This window comes from Phycodurus eques, chromosome 11 (assembly GCF_024500275.1).
Source record: "Phycodurus eques isolate BA_2022a chromosome 11, UOR_Pequ_1.1, whole genome shotgun sequence".
NCBI classification, from domain to species: Eukaryota; Metazoa; Chordata; class Actinopteri; order Syngnathiformes; family Syngnathidae; genus Phycodurus; species Phycodurus eques.
In genome coordinates, this window is record NC_084535.1 from 2,884,833 (window position 1) to 2,909,488 (window position 24,656).

At 42.3% G+C, this 24,656-nt stretch overlaps 1 protein-coding gene across 1 annotated transcript; it reads left to right on the forward strand.

The window, feature by feature from the left end:
- Nucleotides 1-14,448: 14,448 nt before the first annotated feature.
- Nucleotides 14,449-19,373, forward strand: LOC133410181 (homeobox protein Hox-D9b-like). The gene is made up of 2 exons (XM_061691008.1): nucleotides 14,449-15,166; nucleotides 19,129-19,373. The coding sequence occupies exons 1-2, from the start codon at nucleotides 14,449-14,451 to the stop codon at nucleotides 19,371-19,373; spliced, it is 963 nt and encodes a 320-aa protein (XP_061546992.1).
- Nucleotides 19,374-24,656: the final 5,283 nt, after the last annotated feature.

Here is a 24,656-nt window from a genome sequence, read left to right on the forward strand (position 1 = left end):
GTCACGTGGAATATGATCACGAATGAGCGCGTGCATGCGCGCGGCCTTCATGTTCGACTGGCGCCGTGTGCGAGCTTCCTCTGCGTGGTGAAGAATTATCGACGTCATAAAAAAAAAGGAAAGCCTCAAACACCCACACGCGTCTGTGTTGCTTTGAATTCACCGAACATAACCCGAACTTTTATTTTCTGTCCGGCGCTTGACTGAGCTGTAATAAAGCAGCAGAGTTCCGCCAAGGCCGCGCAGTTACCATGCAAATATTTCCGCAGAATATGCTCCAATGTGCGCGCGGATCGTCATTATTTCAGCAAAGACATTAAATTCATCTTTATCGTGCTCGTTGTAGTCGCAGATTTAACGGAAGACATTTTTCACAGCCGGTAACGCGCGCGGACACGTTGCACCTCATTTGCATGCGCCGCACTGCGTGATGGCACACACAAAAAAACGCAGGCGGCGAGAAATAGGACGGAATATGATATGCAAAATAATTGCATTATCACAAAAAAGGTGGTTCCACTTTTCATTATAAGCCCTGCGGTATTTTTACGAATGCAACCTTACACTCTACTGCATAATTCGTTTCATATTTTGTAATTTAATCAAAGAAAAAATAACAATAAATAAAGCACACACATGTTGACATGTTTTATGTATTTTCTAGAATCTTTTATTTCCATTTTTAAAATACGAAACGACGCAGGGTGCGTGCGTGTGGAATTCTATAATTGGACGGTTTAGATTTCACAATTTAAATTTTTTTTTTAAAACTGTCACGCTTCGTATACTGTTAAGCCCTCCAGTAGCGGTTTTTCCCAATTTTAAAATATTATATCATCTCCTATGAATCATTTATTTCCATTTAAAAAGGGAGTCGATGAATTCATCAATGTAATACATTTGGCTTTGAAATTCAGTGAGATTTCGTCGAATAAAGCAAACACACGCACACACAAAAGCTTCTGACAGCTGAAATGGGAAAAAAAATGGCACTTTTACTACTGAATGTTCATCTTCATTGCAGCCAAGTTTACTTGCCTTTATGAATATTCATATTGATTACAGCCACGTGGACTTGGCTTTATGCACACGGTTGATATGAGAGGATAACAACAATTAAGAACGATTCATTAGGGGGGGGGGGGGAATAGAGAGCTTATTAAAAGTCTCTATTGACACGAACGCCGGCAGTGATTGGCAACGTTCAAGATTAGAATTGTTTCAACGGTCACGTGCACAATTTGAGCGTCGGAAATGAATTCAAAATGAATTTGGGCGCATTGACTGAAACAAAGTGTGCGCGTGCGCGTGCCCATTGAGGACACGCCATTTGCTTGCGTGCGTGCACACTTTGTGACACTTTGGTTCAAAGTCACTTTAGGGGGGGTTGGGGGGCAGTGGGGGTTGGGGGAGGGGGCGTCGCCGTTTATTGGACTTGGCGGTCCGAGAGTGTCCAATTAAAAAGACGACGACAAAAGACGCTAATGTCAAGAGGACAGATGTCCACACACACGCACACACACACACACATTGTTGATGGCGGGCCGTCAACAACACTGAGTGGAATTGTTTATTTTTTTATAAAATATACCCCAAAAAATGGGGGGGGGGGGGGGGGGGAATAACGTGCATAAGACGAAAAAAGATGCGTCTAATTTGCACGTGAGGTGTGTATATATTTGAGATAATATCTTGTACATGTTTTATGGATATGTTGATGACCAAAAGCTCTGTTTAAAAATAATAATAATAATGATAATGATAGCGATGCAGGACCTTTCGACCATTTGCAATTTTCCACGGGGGAAAACAAAAAAAAGGCTTTAAAGGACGACAATATTCGTCATTGGAATTTCAGTTATTTTTGCCAGGAAAGAAATTCTTCATTTCACTCAAACATATTAATTGCAAAGTTTGCAAAACAGATTTTTTGCAGTGGTTTCATTTTTGTTTTCTTTCTTTCAGCGCCGTCTCTGTTCTTCTTCTCATTGTTTGATTTCTTTTGTTTAATACTTTGTTGACGTACAATGTCCTTAAGGGGCCACAAAAGGTGCTTAGAAAAAAAAATCACGATTATTATTATTATTAACATTAAAAAGCGATAGGAACATGTATTGAATAATTTGATCATGTGCTAATGAAGTGTTGCATTTTACGTGCAGGGTGGCTGCTAATCTTTCTGAAATGGTTCTGATATTTTTCGTTTCGTGTTGGGTCTCATTGATAAGTTGCCACCAAAAAGACTTTTTTTGTTTGTTTGTTTGTTTGTTTATCATCCAGTTCTGCCTCGTTTCCTTCAACATTTTTAGAAACTGAACAGAATTTCCGTCCTGAGCTGCAACGTTTCCCCCGCAAGACCTCACAATTGTTGTTGTTTGTTTTTGTTGTTTGTTTTTTCTTCTTCTTTTTTCTTTTTCTTTTTCATATTTGCTCTGCAGGTCACGAGGGCGGATGAGCGTTCGAGCAGTCGAGCCCAGATAAGCTTTCGCATCGATTTTGGGCCCAATCGCACTGCAAGGGAAGCTCGCCCAAAAAAAAAAAAAAAATGTACGCAAACCGTCAAGGATTCTCACATTTTATGCATTAAAATAAAAAAATAAGAAATTAAAAAAATAAAAACGTGAGGGATTGTTTGATATTGTTGTGTGCGCACTTTTTCAACCATGCAGGCACGGGACACGTCATTAGGTACACTATCGACTAATCTAAAAGAAAAATGCTCACTTTTAATTGACATTTTTTTATTTTTTATTTTAACATTGGGGCTGTACAACAAGCACTGCAACGACAACTTCCCATTTTACTTGATTATTTTTTTTTTGACTTAGCCTAAAAACAGAAGCTCTCGTCTCGTCTTTTTTTTTTTTTTTTTTTTTTTTTTGTAGTTGACACACACGCGGACACACACGCACACGCACGCACACACACACACACACACACACACACAGTGTATGCACAACCCAAAGCAAACAGCTCTGCGAGGTCTTCATAAGTGTGTGCCAGCGGGTTGTAAAAGTTTAACAACGGTGTTGCATTCGCAGGTAATGGGCCGTTTTAGTGCTGTCGCATGTGTAATGACATCAAAAACAGGCGAAGTTGTTAAAACTGGTTGACCCTGGGCTCGCATGATCTTACGCACTTGTGACATGTCGCCCCACACGCATATGACGTCATTTGATTGACGTAGCAGGGTCACGCTTTCCGGAAGCAAGTTATAGACATCCGTCTAAATGGCACAAAATTATGACTTTGTCGGCCTGCCCGTGCTATATTTTTGTCATATTGTTAATTATGGTCTTTGAAAGTATATATTTTGACACCTGCTGAGAAGCACAAATAGAAATACACTGCGTAGACCTGTAGCCAATACATATTTATTTATGTCTGATTAGAGTTCAGATATGTTTCGCACAGTGGGAGAAATGAACATAATCCAATTCAGAAGGCTGGGAGCCATTTTTTTTGTTCCTTTTTTTGTTTGTTTGAAAGTTGCACTTTTTAACTACCAAATGGCCCCAACCGTAAACAATACCCGTAAGTAACATTTGAACATTCTTAACACAAATGAAAGTGGCCAAAACAAAACGGGGGGGAAAAAAGATAAGACAATCTCAACTTTGTACGTTCGGCCTAAAAATGTCCGCATTTCAGCCTACAAGAACTCCACATTGAGCTTGAGAAGACTTTTTTTTTTTTCGTGGCTGAACTTGCTTGCTTCATTGATGTGATTTCACAAAGATGTCATTGATTATTGTTTGAGTTACAAGTCATCTTGTTGGACAATATCTGAACTTGCTTATTTGACATTCATGCACTGATTCAAAAAATATGAAATCAGAAGTTATACTCACCAGTGACTCGGTAATTGAGTTTTTTTTTTTTCTCCATTGTGTACTTACTCTTACTTGCAGGTAAGTCATTATTCGTTTTTTTATTGATTACTTTTATTGGAGTCATATTATTTTAAAGTAACAGTCGGCTGCTTTTGCTTGAGAGCCGTTTTTGATGAATAGGACGCCGGAAAATCCTCAGGAAGTCGGGCGTCGCTTTTCCCTAATCCGCAGCCGGAACGTGAGAATTGTGCGCGTTTCTCCATCGGGGTGCAAGTCACTGTCCAGTTAGCGCACGGCGCGACGCGGAAAATCCGCTTCCGACTCGTGCAACTAACACGCGCCATAAATCGTTGGGAAAAGACAAAGACGTACCTTTTACCGCTGTCAAGTGAGCAGGTCAATTAAAAGCGGGATTTATTGCTCCATCTGCGCCTCGGCTGCTTTATTAAAAGAACGACGGTGGCAGTCGAACAAGAGATCGCGTGGACGCCGCTGGCTGCTGTTAGCCACATGCTACGGAGGAAGTTATGCGTTAACTTCCTTTTACACTTGCACACCGGTGGCGAATGTAAAAACAAGACGCCGCCACACATCGGGAGCCCCGCCTTGCTCATTACCAAGGCTGTCACTATTGAATCTTTTGATTATTGGTCAAATAATAATCAACACACGCGCACACTATTGCATTTACATTTGTTTAACGACTAAAATGCATTTTATTCTCATTTACGAGGGATGGACTTCAAACCTTAATCTGCGTATTTTGGTGCTGAGTGTACGGTATAAGTCTCGCTGTACAGAATTTCAGACAGCAAAATGCTAAATGGTTAGCAATCGCGATGAGCATTCGCGCGCCGGCGATGACCATTTGAGGTCAAAACCGCTAACTCGTAGCGTTCAGCTCGCTCCTGCTTATCGTGTTACCCTTTTTCTGCCCGGCTGCATTTTCAATGAACATCGCAATGATTGCGATCATTTCAAAGTCCCCAGTTACACACAGCAAACCTTTTCCAGCATCCAAAAAAGTTTCCCGATGGCAACTGGAACCGATTCGAATGAAAATATGTGCAACTCCATCTGCGGGAACATCTCAATGCGCCAATGACAAACATTGTTCATCGAGACTCAAAAATGAGCATTTTCAATTTGCAAAGGCAGAATCTTCTCCCAACTATAATTGCTTGTAAATCTCCACCGAGTCGACCGCTAGCAGACGTTTGGCTGCAGTCGCGATAAGGAAACCTTCCCGTTGGACCATAAAAAAAAAAAAAAAAAAAAAAACCTGAGCAGAAGCAGAAGCAGAAGCAGAAGCAGAAGCAGAAGCAGAACCGGGCCGTCTCGTCTCAGATTTACTGGACTCCAGCGAGGTCGTTGCCAACCATTTTGGAGCCCGAGCAACTGCTAGACTCATCGGTTGACATTCAAAACTCAATCTGCTTTGGACATCAGCGATGCTGTCCGTCAAAGATTTAGGATCGAGTGCGGTTCATTCCCACAGCCCCCTTCGGACCCAAAGGGGGGCTCAGCCCAAATGTCAGCAGCCTCGTTTCAATTCCGCCCTCCATGTAATTATCGAGTAGATCATCACCACAAAGGTGTGACTTCAACCGACCAAAACAGCATCGGCGAATGTCTCGTTTACACGGAGATGATAGAATTGATCCAGTTTCGGTCCGACGCTGCACTGTGGCTCTCGTTGGGGCGGCGGGATCCCGACGAACCTTTTTTTGGGTTGTTTTTTTTTGCAGCACTGAGGAGGAAAATAATAATAATAATAATAATAATAATAATAATAATCCAACTGAAGTCAAATGCATGGAGACAGTCCAGGCAGGCCGGTCACGGTTGTAACAGCAAAAACATTCGGTGCCTTCGTTTAATCGTACCCCGCAGAGCAAAACATGTGGGCAGGCTCAAGGTCAAAGTGTGGAGATGTTTTTTTTTTCCTCCCCCAAGCGTCATCTTGACTTTTACGTCCTAAACTTTGACGTGAAGACAACAACCATTCCAACTGCAAAATAAAACTGGCGCTGCTTCCCGGAGCGCCCCCCACGCCCCCCGCGTGGGGCGGCGGGGCGGCGGGGCGTGTCCTCCCGCGACACGGCCGCATTTTCGCCGCTCCCGGTAACACGCTTCTCCTGTCGCCCGGAGGCAGGACGCGGTGGAGCCGCCTCGCTGCGACGCGAAAACACAAAACTTTCGTCAATAAAAATTCTAATAGTAATAAAAAACAAACAAACAAACAAACAAACAAACAACTTGCAAGCGCATTCGAGTGGCCATTACTTTGGGGCGAAATGGATAACAATGATCCAAATCTCCTTTCAACGCATTGAAAGGCCCAGTATGGATTTCACATGCATGCTTGAACAAAAAAGGTCGAAATAGAACTTCGGTAAACTATCAGGTTGACGTTAGCATTTCAATCATAAAAAGAATACTCAAAACAATTGCACATCAAACGTGTTTCCATTTGCAAGCTCGATGCATGTGCGAAAATCATATGGAATAAACTATAGGATCGGTGATATATTTGAAATGCTGTAAATTATTATAGCCTGCTAAAACAATTCCTCTTTGTCAAATGCGTGACTAAAGCAGTCTTTACTATTATATTTCAAGAATACAAAATGACGTATACACTGAAACCGTTCAAGCGCAAAAGTACATTTGATCTTTTTAGGTCGCGAGAACGGTTTAAATATGTCGGGAACATATTTGACAAATAAATTCTACACCGAAAGTGATTTTGTTTTGAACGAAAACAATCCAAATGTCATGCCATGAAACGAGTCAGAATTTGACTTTCAATCATGGAAGACGCTAAGAGCACACGTTAGCTTCAAATATTCAATGATAATTGTATCACAAGGGTCAACCTTACATTTTATTTAACACTAATGTAAAAAAGTTCGATTTGAAAAATATGCTTTTCTGTGCTGCAATTTGGCTCGGAATGGAAATTTGATCCTGCGTTTACAAAACAAGTCTCCTACTGTTTGGTTGAATCGGTCCGAAATGTATTTTTTTGTTGTCGTTTTTTTTGTTTGTTTTTTTTGTGGACGCGCGCGTCGCATGTGCGGCGAGGAGGAGCACAGAAGACGCGTTGTCTTCTTCCTCCCGAGCGGCACATTGGCGAGCCGGAGAAGGAATTCCCTCTTTCGACGTCTACGTCAACAAGCAGCGACGTGCTCAGCTCTCTCCGGTCTCGTGCAGCTCACCGACCGGTACGTCAAACGACGACGGCGTGTGACGTCACGTTCGCGCCGAGGTGTGGAAAGCAGGCTTGAAGCGGTTTGCACGCTGGCTCCTTCCTGCAAGGGGGGGGAGGTTTCCCATTTATTTGCATGTTTCGTAGCAACGGCGGCTTCAACTATTTGGCAATGTTAGCCACATTTATTGATTGATTTATTGATTGGGAATGGATTTACGACGACGACTTTTGTTATGTCTCGGCCGAAACTGACGCTTTATGTTCAAACCGAGATAAGAAAGAATCAAAGTCGTCGAGTAAGAACATTTTTAATGATGTGATTATATTATCTCTGGATTTGTTTCTCTCTCTTTTTTTTTTTTTTTTGTTTCAAAGACTTTTGGACAATGAAACATGCCCTGGGTCAATTTGACCCGGAAAAAAATGATGACTGTTCCTGAGAAAGGAACAGAACAGGAGTTTTCGGTGTGTTACGAGATCCATTCAGTTTTTTGTTTTTGTTTTGTTTTGTTTCAAATTTTGGGCTATGCTGAATGAATATGGATATTCTTTTGTGACAGCTCTTACCCTAAAATTGCAAAACTTCACAAACAACCACACAAATGTGCCATTGATATCATTTCTCTGAATAAACTAATGCAAGGTTAAGAACTGACCCTTGAGGGACCCCATTGGTCATTCGCCATTCGATGAGACGGAACACTTCCAACGGTTACAAAATAAGGCAGGACCCGAACCATCGAAGGACTGTTCCGTTTCGTCCTAGCCACGTTTCCAACCTGTTCAGCAGTATATTATGATCGACTGGATCCTTTCCCAAGTCGGCTTTCAACCTTACATCATTTAGCACTTTGATGAGAGCTGATTTTGTACCGTGATGAGTTTGGAAACCGGATAGAAATTTGTCAAAAAGTACATTTAAGTTCAAGTCATTGCTGTGTTGATTAATTCACTGCCATTGACGGACTTCGAATCCAAATAATATTCACTGGCAGGGGAGGCCAGTGAATGTTAAAAAAAAAAACACTTTTGACAATCTTGGCTCTGAAGATATGTAAGTATAATAAGAAATAATAAGAATGATGTCAGCATGTCTCAGTATGTCACATAGCATCTTTTTAGGCCTTCACATAACTACATGTTTGGAAATATTCACGCTTAAAGTCTCCAGTGGCCGGACTATATCGCGCTGGGTCATTCCGGGGCTTTTCCACGCTGCAACAACGAGGCTCTCTAAAGCAGCGACGCCGGTGCGGAGGCCTGGTCCCCGCGCTGGCTCTCACGTTGGACTTGTTTTTTCTCCCCTCATTCTTCTGCCTTCTCTCTGTGGCGTGCGCACACTCACAGCCAACAACGAGGCGCTCTAAAACGGGCCCCGCCAGCTGACTAGTCGAAGGGAAGGCGCATTTTCGGGGTGTAGTCATAGCTAGCTAGCGATCAGCATGTCGCAACTGCGCCGGTTAGCCACTGAGGCGAAAGAAGCAAAACTCATTCCGTACTCTTAAGGTGCGTCACGCGCCGTTTTAGCCACGCCCGCAAAGAATTCGGAACATTTTAATGGTGGAAAAACAGTTGAACGCGACTGTCTACGTATCTCCACATTTCAGTACGACATAGTTTTCAGTCATGGCACGTTTTCAGCTATTATCATCAAACACGTGTCATGGATTTAGAAACAAATCCCTGAATTCGCTTTGCAGGGTGGTACGAGGAGAGCAAAGTATTTTGTTTCGCCGCTTATTAGTGTGAAACAAATTGAGAACATATAGTCGAATGTCGATCAAATCCAAAACTCCTCAGTTTACCAAAATTTGGGGGGGGGGGGGGATATGTTTCCGCACCCGCGTGACATCACAGAAAATGTCAGCTTACACCTCACCAGACTTCAGTGCAGCAAGCAACCATCACAATATTGACTTTTGTTTTTTCTCTCCTCCTTCTTTGTAGAGATGACGACGGCTACACATAGCAATTTCTTTTGTTTCATTGTTTTTACGTGTTAACGCTTCCTTTTACAGTTCTGCGAGTTGAAGTAAAGTGTTACTGGAACGACACGTGCAGTTAATAAAGATTTGACAACCAAAAAGAAAAAAAAAGAAGTTAAACACTATTTTGTCACTATGAAGCACTTCATGGCATTTTTTTTCTCCAATCATGTTGACTTGTCAAAATAGGTTCCTTAATTTTATGACATTCCAAATAAAGCTGCACAATATAAATACATTTGGATGCAACTCTGGGATCAAATGGAAACATGAACGATGTCAATGATGTATAACGCTCTTTTTAAACAAGAAGCAGATGTTATGCAGTTAGGAATACATATTGGCCAAGATGCTGTTTCAACGGCGCTTTTCACGCTAAATCGTGAAATCGACGTTTGACCGAACATCGCAAGCGAACCTAGCTGCAGGGTGCCCTTAATACAACTACAAGTGCTATTAAATCTACTTTGTTGCCAGGTTAGCACACTAACATGTGTGTACCATCCATGTGTGAAGGGTAGTACGGGACAAGAACTCCTACGTGTGTGTGCGCGTGTGTGTGCGCGTGTGTGTGCGCGCGTGTGTGCGCGCGTGTGTGTCTCAGACGAGTCCAAGTCTGAAACTTGAACCGCACACATCAACGCCTCCCAGCCCCGCAATTTCCTCCAGCTCGGCCACTTTTATTGGGGGCAATACACTCTCTTCACATTCACTCCACAGCCTGTCTGCCTGTGTGTGTGTGTGTGTGTGTGTGTGTGTGTGTGTCATGAACACACACACACAGACACACAGACAGACACGGACAGGCAGATGAAAGAGGAGATTGTGTTTGAAATGAGCGGCAATAAAGTGCAGCAGAGGCGGCGGCGGCCTGTTCGGCCAAACGTTGATGCACTTCCGCTTTGTTGTGCATTCCGGCCTCATTGTCATTGGATCAACCTTTCGAGTCAAACAACAACAACAACAACAACAACATCACATGGCGTTTGCCACCTGACGTGAACCTTACATTTCTGCACACGCGTCTTACAACTACACGTCACCGGTGAGGCAGAAGTGAGCACGAGCCGACATCCGCGCACTGCTAGTGACGAGTACAAATGTATCATGCTAACATCGTTGAAAGGGAGGAGAATTACTACAAGATGAAGATAGCAGTACTCGTCGAGTTTTGCCTCACTAGTAGCATGCAGTTGTCCTTTCCGGTATGCCAAGTCGCTCGAGTCGAGCGCTGAATTCAGTGAACTTTCTGACGAGTGACGAGAAAGAGCATACTAGTACATGAACCTTAAGATGGATACAAAGGACTTCGAAATAAATGCTCAAATGACTTCCGGAGGCACTAGTAGTGGGGAGAAAAACATTACTAGTAAGACTGCCCCCCTCGAGTCCCTCGTCAGTCTACTCGTGCGCTATCCTACTAGTGAGGACAAAGTAGGTACTAGTACATGGATATCGACAAAAAATACTCAAAAGGCTTTCCGTGAAGCCATATTTTAAGGTCCATGTACTAGTATGCACTTGTTGACAACTGGGTGCTACTACTAACATTATAAAATTCTTCCAGTTAACATCCAGTGCTTCACTCGTAGTACTAGTCGCAAGCAGATGTCATCTAGTGCACAGTTTTGCCTCACTAGTAACGTGTAGTTGTCCGACTAGTGTGCAGAAATGTCATACAGTAGCGAAGCTCTGTGTGCCGAATGGCCACACTAGTCGAGACAAAGAGTGTACTAGTACAAGGTGGATATCAGCGATATGGAAGAAAATGCGCAAGGGTCTTTCTCGTGAGTTCCCGTGCGAGATGAGCGTCCCGTTTCCGCTGGCGCTAGCAAGCAGCATATGTGATGAAAAGACGTGATAATAGAGCCTGATTGATTTCTCGGTGTCATTTTGACGACTCCGGTCGGCGCAGACCGGCGACACAATTAACAGCTCGCCGGAAATGCAATTATGCAAATCGGGTGGCCGCCACGTATGAGCTATTTTATGTGTCAAATGTGCAATGCGGTGATATGAGCGATATAAAGCCATGTGCGCTTTTATGCAAATATGTCAAAGATGGCAGCAGAATGAAAGCATTACCGGAGGGAGAAACACGCTATGGTGAATGCAATAGTTTGAAATGAACGGACAACATTCTAATAATAATAATAATAATAATAATACAATGAATTTGTTGGGATTTCAACACATGTTTTCAACGCACTTTCTTTCTCTGCTGCCTTTCATTTTTAGTGGTTTGGGGACAAAAAAGGACCTATGGCATCCACATGGTTTACATTTCACTAAAAAGTTCTCCTTATGTATTTTCTTTTTGCTCCAGGAAATGAAACTGGCCGTCATTTTCAATATCAATCCATTTTGGAGTAATCAGTAAGTAACTAATTGCCACTGGGACCGCAGCATTTTTCCTTTTTTGGGGGGGGCGGAGACCAAATTCGCTGCATAGGCCGTGCGGACAAATGAATGTAGGAAACTATAAAGTGGCTGTACTTCCTCATATTCTTAACGTGATATGCTAAAATAAGATCGCTCATTTATGAGTGTCTTTGATTAAACTGGTACAAACGCGGCGGCGGCCAGCCGTGCCTATCAAAGTCCGCCGCGGTCACGCGACGCCGCCACCGCACAAAAAGCCTTTCAAATCAAACATCTCTGTTACGTCATCAACCCAACGTTTTTCCAAAGGTGAGCGATACAAAAATGAGCTGAAAAAAATAATCTGTGTATAGATACGGCTGCATTCATTCTGCAATAGAACATTAAGAGCGATCGAGTTTTTTCAACAACAAAAAAAACAAGCCTACTCAAATGTCTCTGACCTCACTATTTTAACTTTATATTGTCAACAACAACAAAAAACGTTCAGACTTTCAAAATTAGTGACAATTAGGCCACAGAACACGTATTAGTCTAAGAAGGAAATGTGCTCGTTGTCCGTCACTGACGAAGTCTGTCTGAAATTCGAATATGTTATCAAAAATGACTACTGAAATGAATTCATCCACACACATCGTTTTTAAGTCCAGAACTATGGAATAAGTGCCAAGGTTCACAGCATTAGCGAGGTCCTTTAATCATTGAGAGTCAGAGTTGGGAAAATATCGATGCTCACGTTTTATTTTTTAAAAATTAATATACGGGCCTTTTTCAAATGAACATATTCACCATATCGCTATGAAGGGATTTTTATGTAGTGCACTCAAACGTTTACTCATCAGTCAAATGAAACATTTTTTTTTTTTTACGTTATAGCTGTTGCACAAGTACAATTTACCGGATCAACATCAGCTGGTGGCCCTTCCGTGGTAAATATTGTACACTTTAATAAAATAGAATAACGATACATTATTTTAAGCTGAGGGTATTTGACCTCCTGAATACAAACAAGGCATTATGTGCAACTGCTGGAGTTTTGTGTCGTATCGGCGCAATGCATCAATTCAAATGTATTGCACACAAACGTGAACTGTACCGACAATCAAAGTTTAAAAACAAACAGGACTTAGATTGAATTCTATTTCTTGCAAGTCAATTGTAAACTTAAACACGACTAAACTGTATATAAAAACAGTAGGACTACTTGAAAAGTAAAAAATGGACTATACTGGATTTTTTTTTAAAAGTTTTAAACAGGCTGTAAGCATAGATACAAGCTCCATTCTCATACGATTGATTGTATTTCATTTGCACATTGTATTTGTACTTAATTGAGTGATTCTTTCGCATACCACTAGAGGGAGCCCGAGTACCACTATTTGTACTTGAACCGCACTTTGAGAATCACTGCATAATCGATAGGAAGGATTTTCCACACACAACTCCAACACTTCTTCTGTGGTGGCCGAAGGCGCCCCCCCCCCCCCCCCCCCCCCCCCGGAGACGGCGCCCCCTGGAGGCAGGCACAAGCCTCCGAAACATCCGCCGCCGTGCGGTGCGCAGCAACTAGCTACGAGTTTAATGACATTTTAGGAGCTGATTCATGCCTCTCTCGCTTTCATCCCAGACCCGCCGGCGGGGGTTTATTCTCGGCCGATAAAGCAGCGAGGACATTTTAGGAGGTGAAATACGGCCGCTCTCAAGTGTTGGCTGCATGCAAGCTGCTCGCTGTTTTTTTTTTTTATTATTTTTTTTTTTTCCAGGGCTCCAGATGGAAAAGTCCACGCAGTGGCCTGATTGGTGGAATTTAGCAGCAAGAAGCGCTAAATTCCAGGGGGGGGGGGATTGTTCATGTTGAAATCAATCCGTGTTCAGTTCAAGTGCCGATACATAAATATGTTTATTGAATGAGATTTCATAGGAGTTTTCATTCAGCCAGCCAATAGGCGGCGCTGTTACAATGTGCGTGTGGCATGAAGGGCAGAAATCTCAATGATCTCATTCTAATATATACCGGTACGGTGTTTTTAAAAAAACATATTTTTAAGTTCTCCTATTGCAATTATCACTCTATACTACAAATTAAATGTAACAATGCTACAGAGTCAAGAAGCTGTAAGCTTCTATATACACAACAATGGGCAACTCAATTTGCTTATGCCACACATAGCATGGAACATTCGTATTTATTTTGAATTAAAACGAGATCCGATCTTGCATATACATATCAGCTTGTATGCTCATATATATCATTCATTTCTGGACATAAAACATTCCATACACGCAGTGTCTGCATTGAAAATTAACGTGGAGGATGACAAAAAAATAAAAATACCAAACTATCAAAGAAAAATATTTCATGTTACGAAGGAAACGGCCAAAGGGGGGGGGGGGGGGAACATTTCAAAATGAATAATTCATTTTCAAATATTACGGTATGCATCTACTACACAAGAAGAAGACGAATAATAATACGATAATAATGGATACTTTTGGGGGGGTGGGGGGGGGGGGGGAGCGGTTGTAAATCTCCATTTTAAAGTGCATCAAACAGTGAAGTTGCATTTGCAGATCACAACAAATGTCAAACTGTCAAGTTGGTCACTCTCAAGCGTCTCATTCATATTTCTGTTCATGCAAACACAGAGTGGAAGCAGACGTAGCACGCGCGCGCGCGCGCGCACGCACGCACACACACACGCGCGCGCGCACACAGCCTCGTTAGCGCTCTTATAAACGTCTCTGCTATTTCATTCAGTCTGTAAAAGTAGTTTTCGTGCGTGTGTGCGCGCGCAGCCGTCCGGCCTCCTATCACATTTGCGAGCACAAAAGAATGATTTGATTTATTCGCTCTGGCGGGTAAATACAGTGCGACCATGTGATCGGCGCCATAACCAATAGGCGGCTGAGGAGAAGGTAAGGGCAGGAAAAAAATTACTACCATTTTAGGGGAGGATGGAAGCCACTATACTGACCCATCTAAGGTTTTACAGTCGCCTTTAAGTGTCTTTTTTATTGAAATAATAAAATAAACATGTCGCTAACAAATTATTATTCCATGATGGGGCTGCAGACTGAGGAGCCGTACGGTGCGCATTTCCTCCCGGCAGGCTTGCAGGCGAAGCCGTCGCGCGGTGGCGCGGAGGAGGAGGAGGGGACCCCCGGCCCCCACATTTCGGATTTTGCCCCACACTTTCCCAACAAGCAAAGCGGCTTGAACGGCTTCTCCCCGTGGACGAACCCCCCATCGGCGTCGGCGTCGGCGGCGTCGTCGTCGTCGTCCCCGCCGCTGCAGGCCGCCCCGGGCGCGTCCCTCTCGGGGCTTTTCCCCCCGCACCACCTCCTCGGCCACCACCACCACCACCACCACCAGCACCAGCACCAGCACCAGCACCAGCAGCAGCCGCAGCAGCCCCCCTACTACGCCGAGCACCTCGCCCCGGCCTCGGAGGGCCGCTTCGTCCGCTGCTGGGAGGGCCCGCCGCCCCCGCCCCCGCCCCCGCCCCCGACCCAGCCGCACGGCTGCCCGTCGAACCCCAACCCGAGGTTCGAGGCGGTGAAGCCCGACGGCTCGCCTCCTCGGTCGCGCGGCAGCCCCGGCGGGGACTCCAGCTTCGGCGGCCCGGGCGAGGTGGTGCTCGAGCGGCTGGGGACGGCCGAGGAGCTGCGCAGGAAGCCGGAGCCCAAAAAGGAAGACGACGAGCAGGACGAGGACGACGCCAGGAAAACCCGACCGGTGCCGCCCGACCCAGGTACACGTGCACGTCCAGAACCATATGGGTCTCCAAACCGTGTGTGTCTGCGTGTGCATGTGCATGTGCAGGAATGTAAGGAAGTGTGTGTCAGGGACTTTTATGGGCCTATAAATGTCCCGCGGGCCTCAACGACAATGTATAAAACTTTATTGACCATTCAAATAAATGTTGTTTTTTTTTTTCGCTGTTATTTCGCACGTTTCGCGCCACGCACGCCGCACAGGTGTGGTGAACAACACGTACACTCCACGGACACCTCATTAGGGACACCTGCACACGAAAACACTCAACTCACTCGACTCACTTTGTACTCCGTCCATCTGCGCTGACAGCTCTTCCTAATTGTCCGCGTATTTTCTTGAAGCACACGACGGGCAAAAATACGAAAAATGGCTTCCAAGCGTGATTAAATCAACGCGGCAAAACTCCGCATGACGACCTTTAAAAGCCAGAATGTCGGTGTACCTAATGAAGTGTCCCGTCGTACGTTTCAATAGTTTGACTGTAAAACGATCGAATACGTGCAAAATATGTAATAGGAGGTGTGATGAAAGCACGGGAGGACTATCAGTCACTTTTAATATCTAAATAGAAATAAATGAAACGAAGTGAAGCTGGTCGGTGAAAAATGTCAAGGTCATCCCAGTGCGATGTAAAAATTAAAAAAATAAAACGAGCAATTCAGTCCAGCAAATTAGATGGGATTTAGCATTTCAGTGCAGTGAGTGAAAAGGCAAGTCCGTGAGAATTGGGTCGATTAAATAAATCGATGAAAGCAATTGAAATTAAAGCCGCAATTGTGTGTGCGACAAAGGGTGACGAGTCGAGCTCCTCACGAACGTTTTTCATTCCGGTTCAAACGTTATTTAGCTGAAAGGAAAGAAAAAAAACAAAAGAACAACAACAACAACAACAAAAAAGCTATTATTGCAGTGCATCAAATGTCGTAGGTCATCCCAGTGCTGCGTCTTAAAAATATATATAACGTTTAAAAGATATGAATTCAAAACAATTTTTGTTTTTAGCGATGATACAGTATTGCAGTGCATAAAATGCAGAGTGACAATTCTTGCACATCGGTGACCATTTTCTAGATGATCATGGTGCTCAATAATAAGAAGAAAAACAATACAAGTAAAAAAAAAAAAAAGGAATTAAAGCAGTTTAGAAGTACCATTTACATTGACAATCCACATTTTTAAAATACAACTGTGGTGCTTTGCAAAAAAAAAACACACACACACACAAAAAAAAAGTGAAAAGTCAAGTGAGTCAGTGAGAATTTTCCAGGTCATTCCATGTTCAATATAAAAAAAATACATGATATAAAAACTATTTGAATGAAAGCAAATTGATATTTAGCTCGAATAGGACATTTCAGTCAAGACAATACTGTAAGCGTGCGTGCCAAAAGATTGAAAACTCAAGATGGTGAAAGAGAGTTTTCCAGGTCATCCAATGCGCTAAATTAAATAAAAAAAAAAAAAAAAATCACATTAAAATTGCATTTTAAAACAATTGTTGTGCCATATGGCTATTATGAAATATTCCAGCACCTATACTAAAAGAGTGACGAGGTCATTGGGAATTCCCCAGGCCATCCCAATCCTGAATAAAAATGAATTGTCAAAAGTCGGGGATAAAACTGACGACAGTAACAATCAGAATTAAAGCGCTTCGGGTGTTCTGCTGTTTCGCTCTTACAGACGATTCCATAATCACGACACAAAGGTGTGCAAAAAGCCTGGCAAGTCAAGACGGGCCGCGGGGGGGAATTTTAAATACAAAAAAAAAGAAACTAATTCAAAAAGAGGCTTTGAAAATAGCTGCGAGGCGCTTGGTGTGAAAGATGAGCCTCGTGTATATTTGTTGCTCTGAGCTCAACACCGGCCGTATTTTTTCACCCGAGCTTCTCTGAGAAGAGAGGCCGATAAAACACACAGCTCGGGATATCTGGATTCTTGTTTGGGATTTTTGGACTCGTCGGGATTTATAACTGCACTTCCTACAAAGCCTGACAAGATGTTTTTGCACGGGGGGCAAGCAGGGAGGCCGAACGGGAATATAAAAAGAAATCGATAGAGACATAATCGTGGCTTGAGCTCCGGTGAGCCCAAAAGCCAGCGTGTCATAAAACGTCTTCCTGGGGATTATTTTGGGGAGAAAGTCATTTTCCGGAGCACCGGTGAAAGAGTTTGTGCCGTAAATAAGTAGCAAATTGATTGTTTGGGGTCAGGTCACTTTCAAATTTGTGTTCATGACAATACGCGGTCATTACTTTGAAACTGGGGTAAAATCCTTTCCCCGTGGCTCCTTTGTTCACATATACTTTTTCTTTTTTTTTTTTTCCGCACGATCAGAAACTAGATTCTTGCAACAACATGCCCAAAGTGTCCGAAAATGTGACGAAATTTCACGTTGTGTCAAAATTTGGGCAAAACCCCTTTTGAAAAGAGCTTGCAAAAGCGATGTGGCCAAAGTACTTCGAAATGACGGCACTCGTGTACGTAGACTTTTTTGTACGATACCCAACTCGATTCTTGCAACAATGTGCCCAAAGAGCTCTGAAAGTGTGACAAAATGACACGTTTTTCTTTCGAAATTTGTCCAAAAAAATACAAATAAATAGACATCCTCCAGTACGACTTTTGAGTCGAAACTGTCCGAACTAAGACGGAGGTTCGCTAAAGTGTGCGGTAAGCGTCGACACTGACACGCTCGAGTGCGCACGTGAATGCGAGCTGCGTTTCAGACGAGGGGGTGCTGTCCTCTCATCGACATGTTCTTTTGAGAATTTAGCAGGATTTTGTCCCCCGCAAAAAAATAAAAATAAAAAACGCACATGCCAGTCTAACCACTGAAATTATGGTAAAAGAACGTAGCACTTAGCTCCACGTGAATGCAAACTATTTTTGCCTCGTCGCCGCGCCGGAAAAGGCTGTGCCTTCTTGTCGCCGTGTTCTTGTTATCATTTTCTTGGATTTTTGTCCCAAAAAAATGAAACGCAAACTCGTTTTTTTTCTGTTTTTTTTTTTTGGGAGGGCTTGCTTGACAATGTACATTAAGGGATGTTTTGAAAATAACATACCCTAACCACTTTGAAATTGCAGTCAAATGTTTCGGTAATATATCACCGCGTAGCTTGTCGGCCATTTTTGTGGACTTGATCGTGGTAGACCTCAGCGTTTTTGTTGAGAGGAGTCGCTAGGTTAGCTCATATCTATTTACGAACACATTTTTGGGGATGATTTCCAACGAGTCTCGCGTGAACACGTTGCACTTTCCTGACAGAATTTTGCACATAAAGTACGGCAAGAAGGCAAAATTGCTCAAAATAGCGGAAATGACACATTTTTGTGGCCTAATTACACATTTCCCCGCAGAGCATGTCGTCCATTTTGGTGGGATGTATCGTGGCAGACTTTGCCATTTTCATTACGCGCGAACACACACTTTTTGTACGACTTCAAACTGACTTCAAGCGCTCGGAAAATATCAAAATGTGTCTTATTCGTGGGAAAACGTATGAGAAAAAACGTATCACATATATCTCTTAAACAATTATGCCCAACGTGGGAAAATCTTGTGTAATATGACTTTTTTGTAAAAACATTCGGAACTAAGGTGAAAAGACGCTAAACTGTACAGTCCGTATCATCAGCATGTTCCAAGGAGATTTTGTACCCAAAAAATTCAAATCAAATAAAAGACGACATCGGTAACAAAATGAAATCAATTTTTTTGTTGGGGGGGGTGACTTGAAACAAATGTGCATTAGCTGATGTTATGAAAACAAATATTGCGGTTACATATTCCCGTGCAGCGTGTCGGCCATTTTGGTGGATTGTTTTGTGGCCGTTTAGTGACTGGTCATTTCTGTTTTGTCTGGGGGAGAAGAATTTTCTGCATTTTTTTTGGGTGATTTTTTTCCTCTTTTTTTTCCCCCTCCCCCACCGCAGAGAACCCGTCGGCCAGCTGGATCCACGCCAAGTCCACCCGCAAGAAGCGCTGCCCCTACACCAAGCACCAGACCCTGGAGCTGGAGAAGGAGTTCCTGTATAACATGTACCTGACCCGGGACCGGCGCCTGGAGGTGGCCAGACTCTTGAACCTGACCGAGCGCCAGGTGAAAATCTGGTTCCAGAACCGACGTATGAAGATGAAGAAGCTGATGATCCGGGAGAGGAGGAGCATCAATGAATAAGGGATAAGGGATAACGCAGGGGTGTCAAAACAAAATGTAAAAAAAAAAAAAAAAAACAACTTAAAAAAGATTTTTGGGAAGCTTCTCCTCATGCGAGCTGAACTGGACGACGTCACGGGACTTTGAAGTTTAAAACAACAACAACAACAAAACATTACGAACTAAGATGGAGACATCCACACTGTGACACGCTTAAGTCCATGTGAATGCAAACTATATATTTGTTTTGCTTTTATCCTCTTTGTCGGCATGTTCTTGTGAGAATTTAGTAGGATTTTGTACCAAAAAAAATGCACTAAATGTGTTGCAATGTTTTGGGAGGGGTAACTTGACAATGAAATGGGAATGAAGTTGTGCTCAAATGTTTCTGTGCGGCATGTCGGCCATTTTTATGCAACATTAGGGCTCACGTCCATTTGCTAACGTACACTTTTGATATCATTTCCAAATAGATCTTGGCAACAGCATGCCAAAAGTGCTCCCAAAATGTGGCGAAATTTCACGCTTTTGTGTGTGAAACCCATCTGAAAAAAAAGTTGGGTTAAATATCAGGAAATTCTCCGAACGGCATTTCGGCCATATTTGCCGAATCCGATGAAAACCTTCCGACTCGAGTCCACAGAAATGCAAACTCGATTTTGTTTGCCTCCGATCCCCAATTGGCACGCCGGAATTTAGTAGGCTTTGATTTTTTTTTTTAAGTAGCGGCGAGTAAATATTCTTTGGCGGGGCAACTTGAAAATATGTATTCGCGCTGATACGTCCTAACCCACTTTAAAAATTGCAGGAAAAGAATGGAGTGTGCTCAGAACAAAATGTGTGTCAAAGTTTGCGCAATTCGCAGGAAATCTTATTGAAAAGTGTCGGGAAAATATTTTCCTCAAGTCAATTTGAAATCATGACAAATATTGTAAAATATTTCAGTTGACTTTGAAGCGAAAACATGATGAACTAAGAGGACAACGAGCTAAAGTGTGCTTGACATACTCGTTGCCTCTTTGCCCTTGTCGGCAAGTTCTTGTTGAGAATTTATTAGGATTTGGTAATAAAAATGGGACATTTATAGTTCCTTAAATAGTCAATTTACACAGGTAATTGTCATGGTTACATTTTTCCGTTATCTCTGACTGAAGTCTCATCAGGACAGTAATCAATTCTAATCGTAATCCATCGTTAATTAGTCGAAAACGCATCTGAAAAATGATGTCAAAATATTATTGTAACTATTATGCCATCCTATTTTTTTGTAACTATTGTCTGTATTCGAATTTTGTACACACACACACACACACACACACACACACACACACACACAAAACATGCACTAAATTAGTAGCAAAGTGTCATTTTTTGGAGGGTTACCTTGAAAATGTGTATTAACGGCTGTTATGGAAGTAACATACGCTAACCCTCTTCAAAATCGCAGTAAAATATCCCCGCGGGCATTTTTGTGAAAGTGCACCGTGGCAGACCTCGCCGTTTTCATGTCCGTTTGTTCATAATAGCAGCGCGAACGTTTTGTACCAATTGCCACTCAATTCTGGCGAGAAGACTTTTCCAACCAAATTGTGTGATGCATTGTAGTTTGCAAAAAAATACAATGAAAAAAAATAATAAAAAAGCCTTACGGCAACAAAGTGCTGAAAAAAGAAAATGTCTAAATTTCAAGTTTTGGTGGCAAAATGTCAGCCATTGTTTTGGAATGTATGCGTGGAACAGATTTTGCTTACAGTGTTAGGCGCGCGTGGCCAGTAACGCTCACATCCATTTATGAATATTATTCAACTTTTTGTCATACATTTTTGCCCAAAATGTATTCTTTGAAAAAAAGTAGTCCTTATATCTCTGAACATAATTGAGTGGTTCACTTTTTTTTTGCCTGATTTATGACACACTGAAATTCAATTTTGTACATGATGTGACGTATTGTAATGAGTAGAAAATCTATTTGAAGAGTGTTATGTCAAGAAATATGAAAGCAAATTACAGTAAACTATCATTCGAGCATTTTCTGCACAGAGCGCGTCGGCCATATTTATGGAATGCATCATGGCGGGCCATTTTTGCCAAGTCGAGTCTCTAAGGTGTTTCGGAAAAATACATTTTGTAACATTTCCTACTAAATTTTTGTCATGACACGCTGCCCCCCCCCCCCCCCTCCCCTTTTTGTGTGTGTGAAGTATGGTAATTAGTAGAAAACTTTTCATGAAAATGTTAGGAAATGACAGTGCCCCATATTGGAGATCATTGCTTCTTGCTCGTCTGGCTCGTCTAGGGCGAAGGTTTTTTGTGCAATTTCCTACTAAGCTCTCATCACGTGTCGCCCAGTCAACACAATTTGAATAGTACTGTATAGTGTTGTATTTAGTAGAAAACCTTGACAAAATGTAATGTGTAATGTGAGGAAACAGTCCAGTCCATCGGCGTTTACACCGGCGCAGTCACACACTTGCTGCTCGTCTCGGATTTGTTTTTGTCCAATTTCCGACTAAATTGCCCTCATAGAGGCTCCGCGTGCCCCACCAGTGATGTCACGACTCAACATGTATAGTAGAGATCATTTATTGCATTGTAGAAAACATCACCGAAAGAGCAACATGCTGAGCTCGCACAGAAAATGGGCTCAAATTGAAATGAAATGAACGATGGACTGTGTAAATATGGAGCATTCTGAAGTGACATTAGGTGACATTCGCATGGGTGGTTATTGTTTGTTTTTGAGACAAAAAGGCGCATTCACTAATTCTTCATATTTGGTGTCATTTGTTACGAAATTGCGCAAAAACCCTGGCCAACGCAAGAATTGAACTCAGAACCTTTGAGCCGCCAGCCAGATGTGCTAACCACTAGCTGTGCTAACCTACGCAAATGTTATTCCTGAGTTGTTGTGTTGATATTGTTCCTCTTATTTATTGTTATAAAATCCACAGAAAGGATGTTTTTACTCCACTGAGCGCCGTCATGGCTTAAAGCCACACCGCACGCAAACCAAAACAGTGATTGAGAAGCAAACGGTTTGTTTTGAAGCGAGCATTTGCGGTTGCAAAGTTTCAGCCGAGCCAACGTTTTCCTTTTTCTTTCTTCTTTTTTCCACGTATAATCTAGCGGGCACACGTGTTGTGGTCGTCGTCGTCGTCGTCGTCGTCGTGTATTTGTTGCAATTCACACAAGCGCGTGCGCACACACCGTGGTTGCTAGGTGTCAGCTAACAACAACACACTTGCTGATTTTTTGTTTTTGTTTTTTTTTTTCCTCTTCTATTTTTGGATGCACAACTCAACACAGCCCCGACAGTGTGTGTGTGTGTGTGTGTGTGTGTGTGTTTGTGTATCTTCCATGCGACACAACTGGAGCCCAAATGTCATGATGTCTGTTCTTTTTCCCCCTGTTTTTTTTTTTTATTTTTAAATGAAATAAAAGGTGCATTACAACCTCATTGGTGCGTGCATTAGTCATTTCTTTCATCATCATTTTGTTTGTTTTACATTTTTTACGATAACAGTGGTGGACATTTTTTTTTTACACTTGTATGACATATTTAAAAAGACGGTGTTCAAAATAACAAGTAGCGTTTTTAAAAAAAAAGGACCCAAAAGTTTTAAATACACAAATAAAAAATACTTTTTATTTAACAAATACTGTTAAAAAAAAACAAAAAAATGATTTAAAAAATTAAAAGAAATATATATATATATATATATATATATATATATATATATATATATACCGAAAAATAATGTTACAAAATGATAAAACAAAATGTAAAAAATACAATATTAAAATTACAAATTGTTTCATTTAAAACAAGAATAATAATGTGAACAATTACAACAGGTAAAAAAATAATGAGCAATGTTTTTTTAAAAAGCATTTTTGGATTTTTATTTTGACTTACATTTTTTTGCTGGAAGTATATCTGGCATGGTTTTTTTTTTTTTTTTTTTTTTTTGCTTGTTTGCATTTATTTGACACTTTAATTGCAAATGTAGTTTTTTTTATTATCTACTGTTAGTAGAAGAAAGCACATCAAAATATATACTTTGTCTTATTTTCACTGATAGGTCAATGTCAGAGTGTGGCTTTACAGTTTGCTCTGTAAAAAAGTTGACAAGAGCACAAAATTGACAGTTTCTCTCGATTTTGCTTTTTGAGTCAAATTAACGCTTTTGCTGTATTATAGATCCCCAAATTCCAAATACAAATATCACTTCTACGATGTATTTACAGAATGTGAAAAATGGTGAAATTACCTGACAAAGGTCTCGTTTCTTTTTTTTTTTTTTGTTGGTCGCTTAATTTTGTCCCCGAGCTTGTTTTTTTTTTGTTTTGTTTTGTTTTTTGGAGGGGTGGGGGGGGGGGGGGGTGGATATGTGCAGCCTCCGTGGGCCTCCCGTTTATGGGCGCCATATAAAGTGCATCCTCCTGCAGGGTCATAAAGCAACAGCATGCATTTGGAGAATAAACGTGACTTTCCCCCACCAACACGCACACACTCGCGCGCGCGCGCGCGCGCGCGCACGCACACACGCATAGAAAAGACGTGGCTTCTTCTGAAAGAAGAAGAGCGTCAGAGAGAGAAGTAGTCGTCATAAAGCAATTAAGGCCAGACAGTCTCCGTGACTATATGGTTTTATTGGACATCCTTTTCCTGCCTCGACTGCACCTCGAAATGTTAAAGTCATTGTCCGAAGTTGTGGGAGGAGGGTTGGTGGGGGCGACGGCCTGGAACCTCCGCCACAAAAGCAGCCCGCAGGGAAGCCAACAACAACAAGCTCAAAGGGGGGTGGGGGGATGGCGGGGGGTGGGGGGGGGGAGAGAGAGAGCAAGCATCTCGTGTTCGGTCGCTCCTGCGCAAAAAAAGTGCGGCCGCAAACTCGTCCATGAACCCAAGCGAGATTTGGGGGAGGAAAATAGGAATTTAAGACCCCCCCCCCCCCCCCACCACCACTCCGCCCCCATAGAAACTCACCGCCACGTCAATGCACCCCATTTCCCTCTACAGTGTGAATTGCTCCTAGTCGTTTATTATTCTTGGCGCGTGGAATTGTCCTGACCTTGATTGCTTGATTTTTTTTATTTGACGACTTTTTTTGGTTTTGACGTCCGACGTGTTTGAGTTGCACGCGTATCTTGCCATCTTTTTTTTTTTTTATTCCCGAATTTGTCCTTCAATTGCACATTTAGGTTTTTTTTTCCTTTTCATTCTTACATCAGTTTTTTGTTGTTGTTGTGATTGTATCTTAAAGTTTTGTTTCATATACGTGACCATTTAATTGCACATTT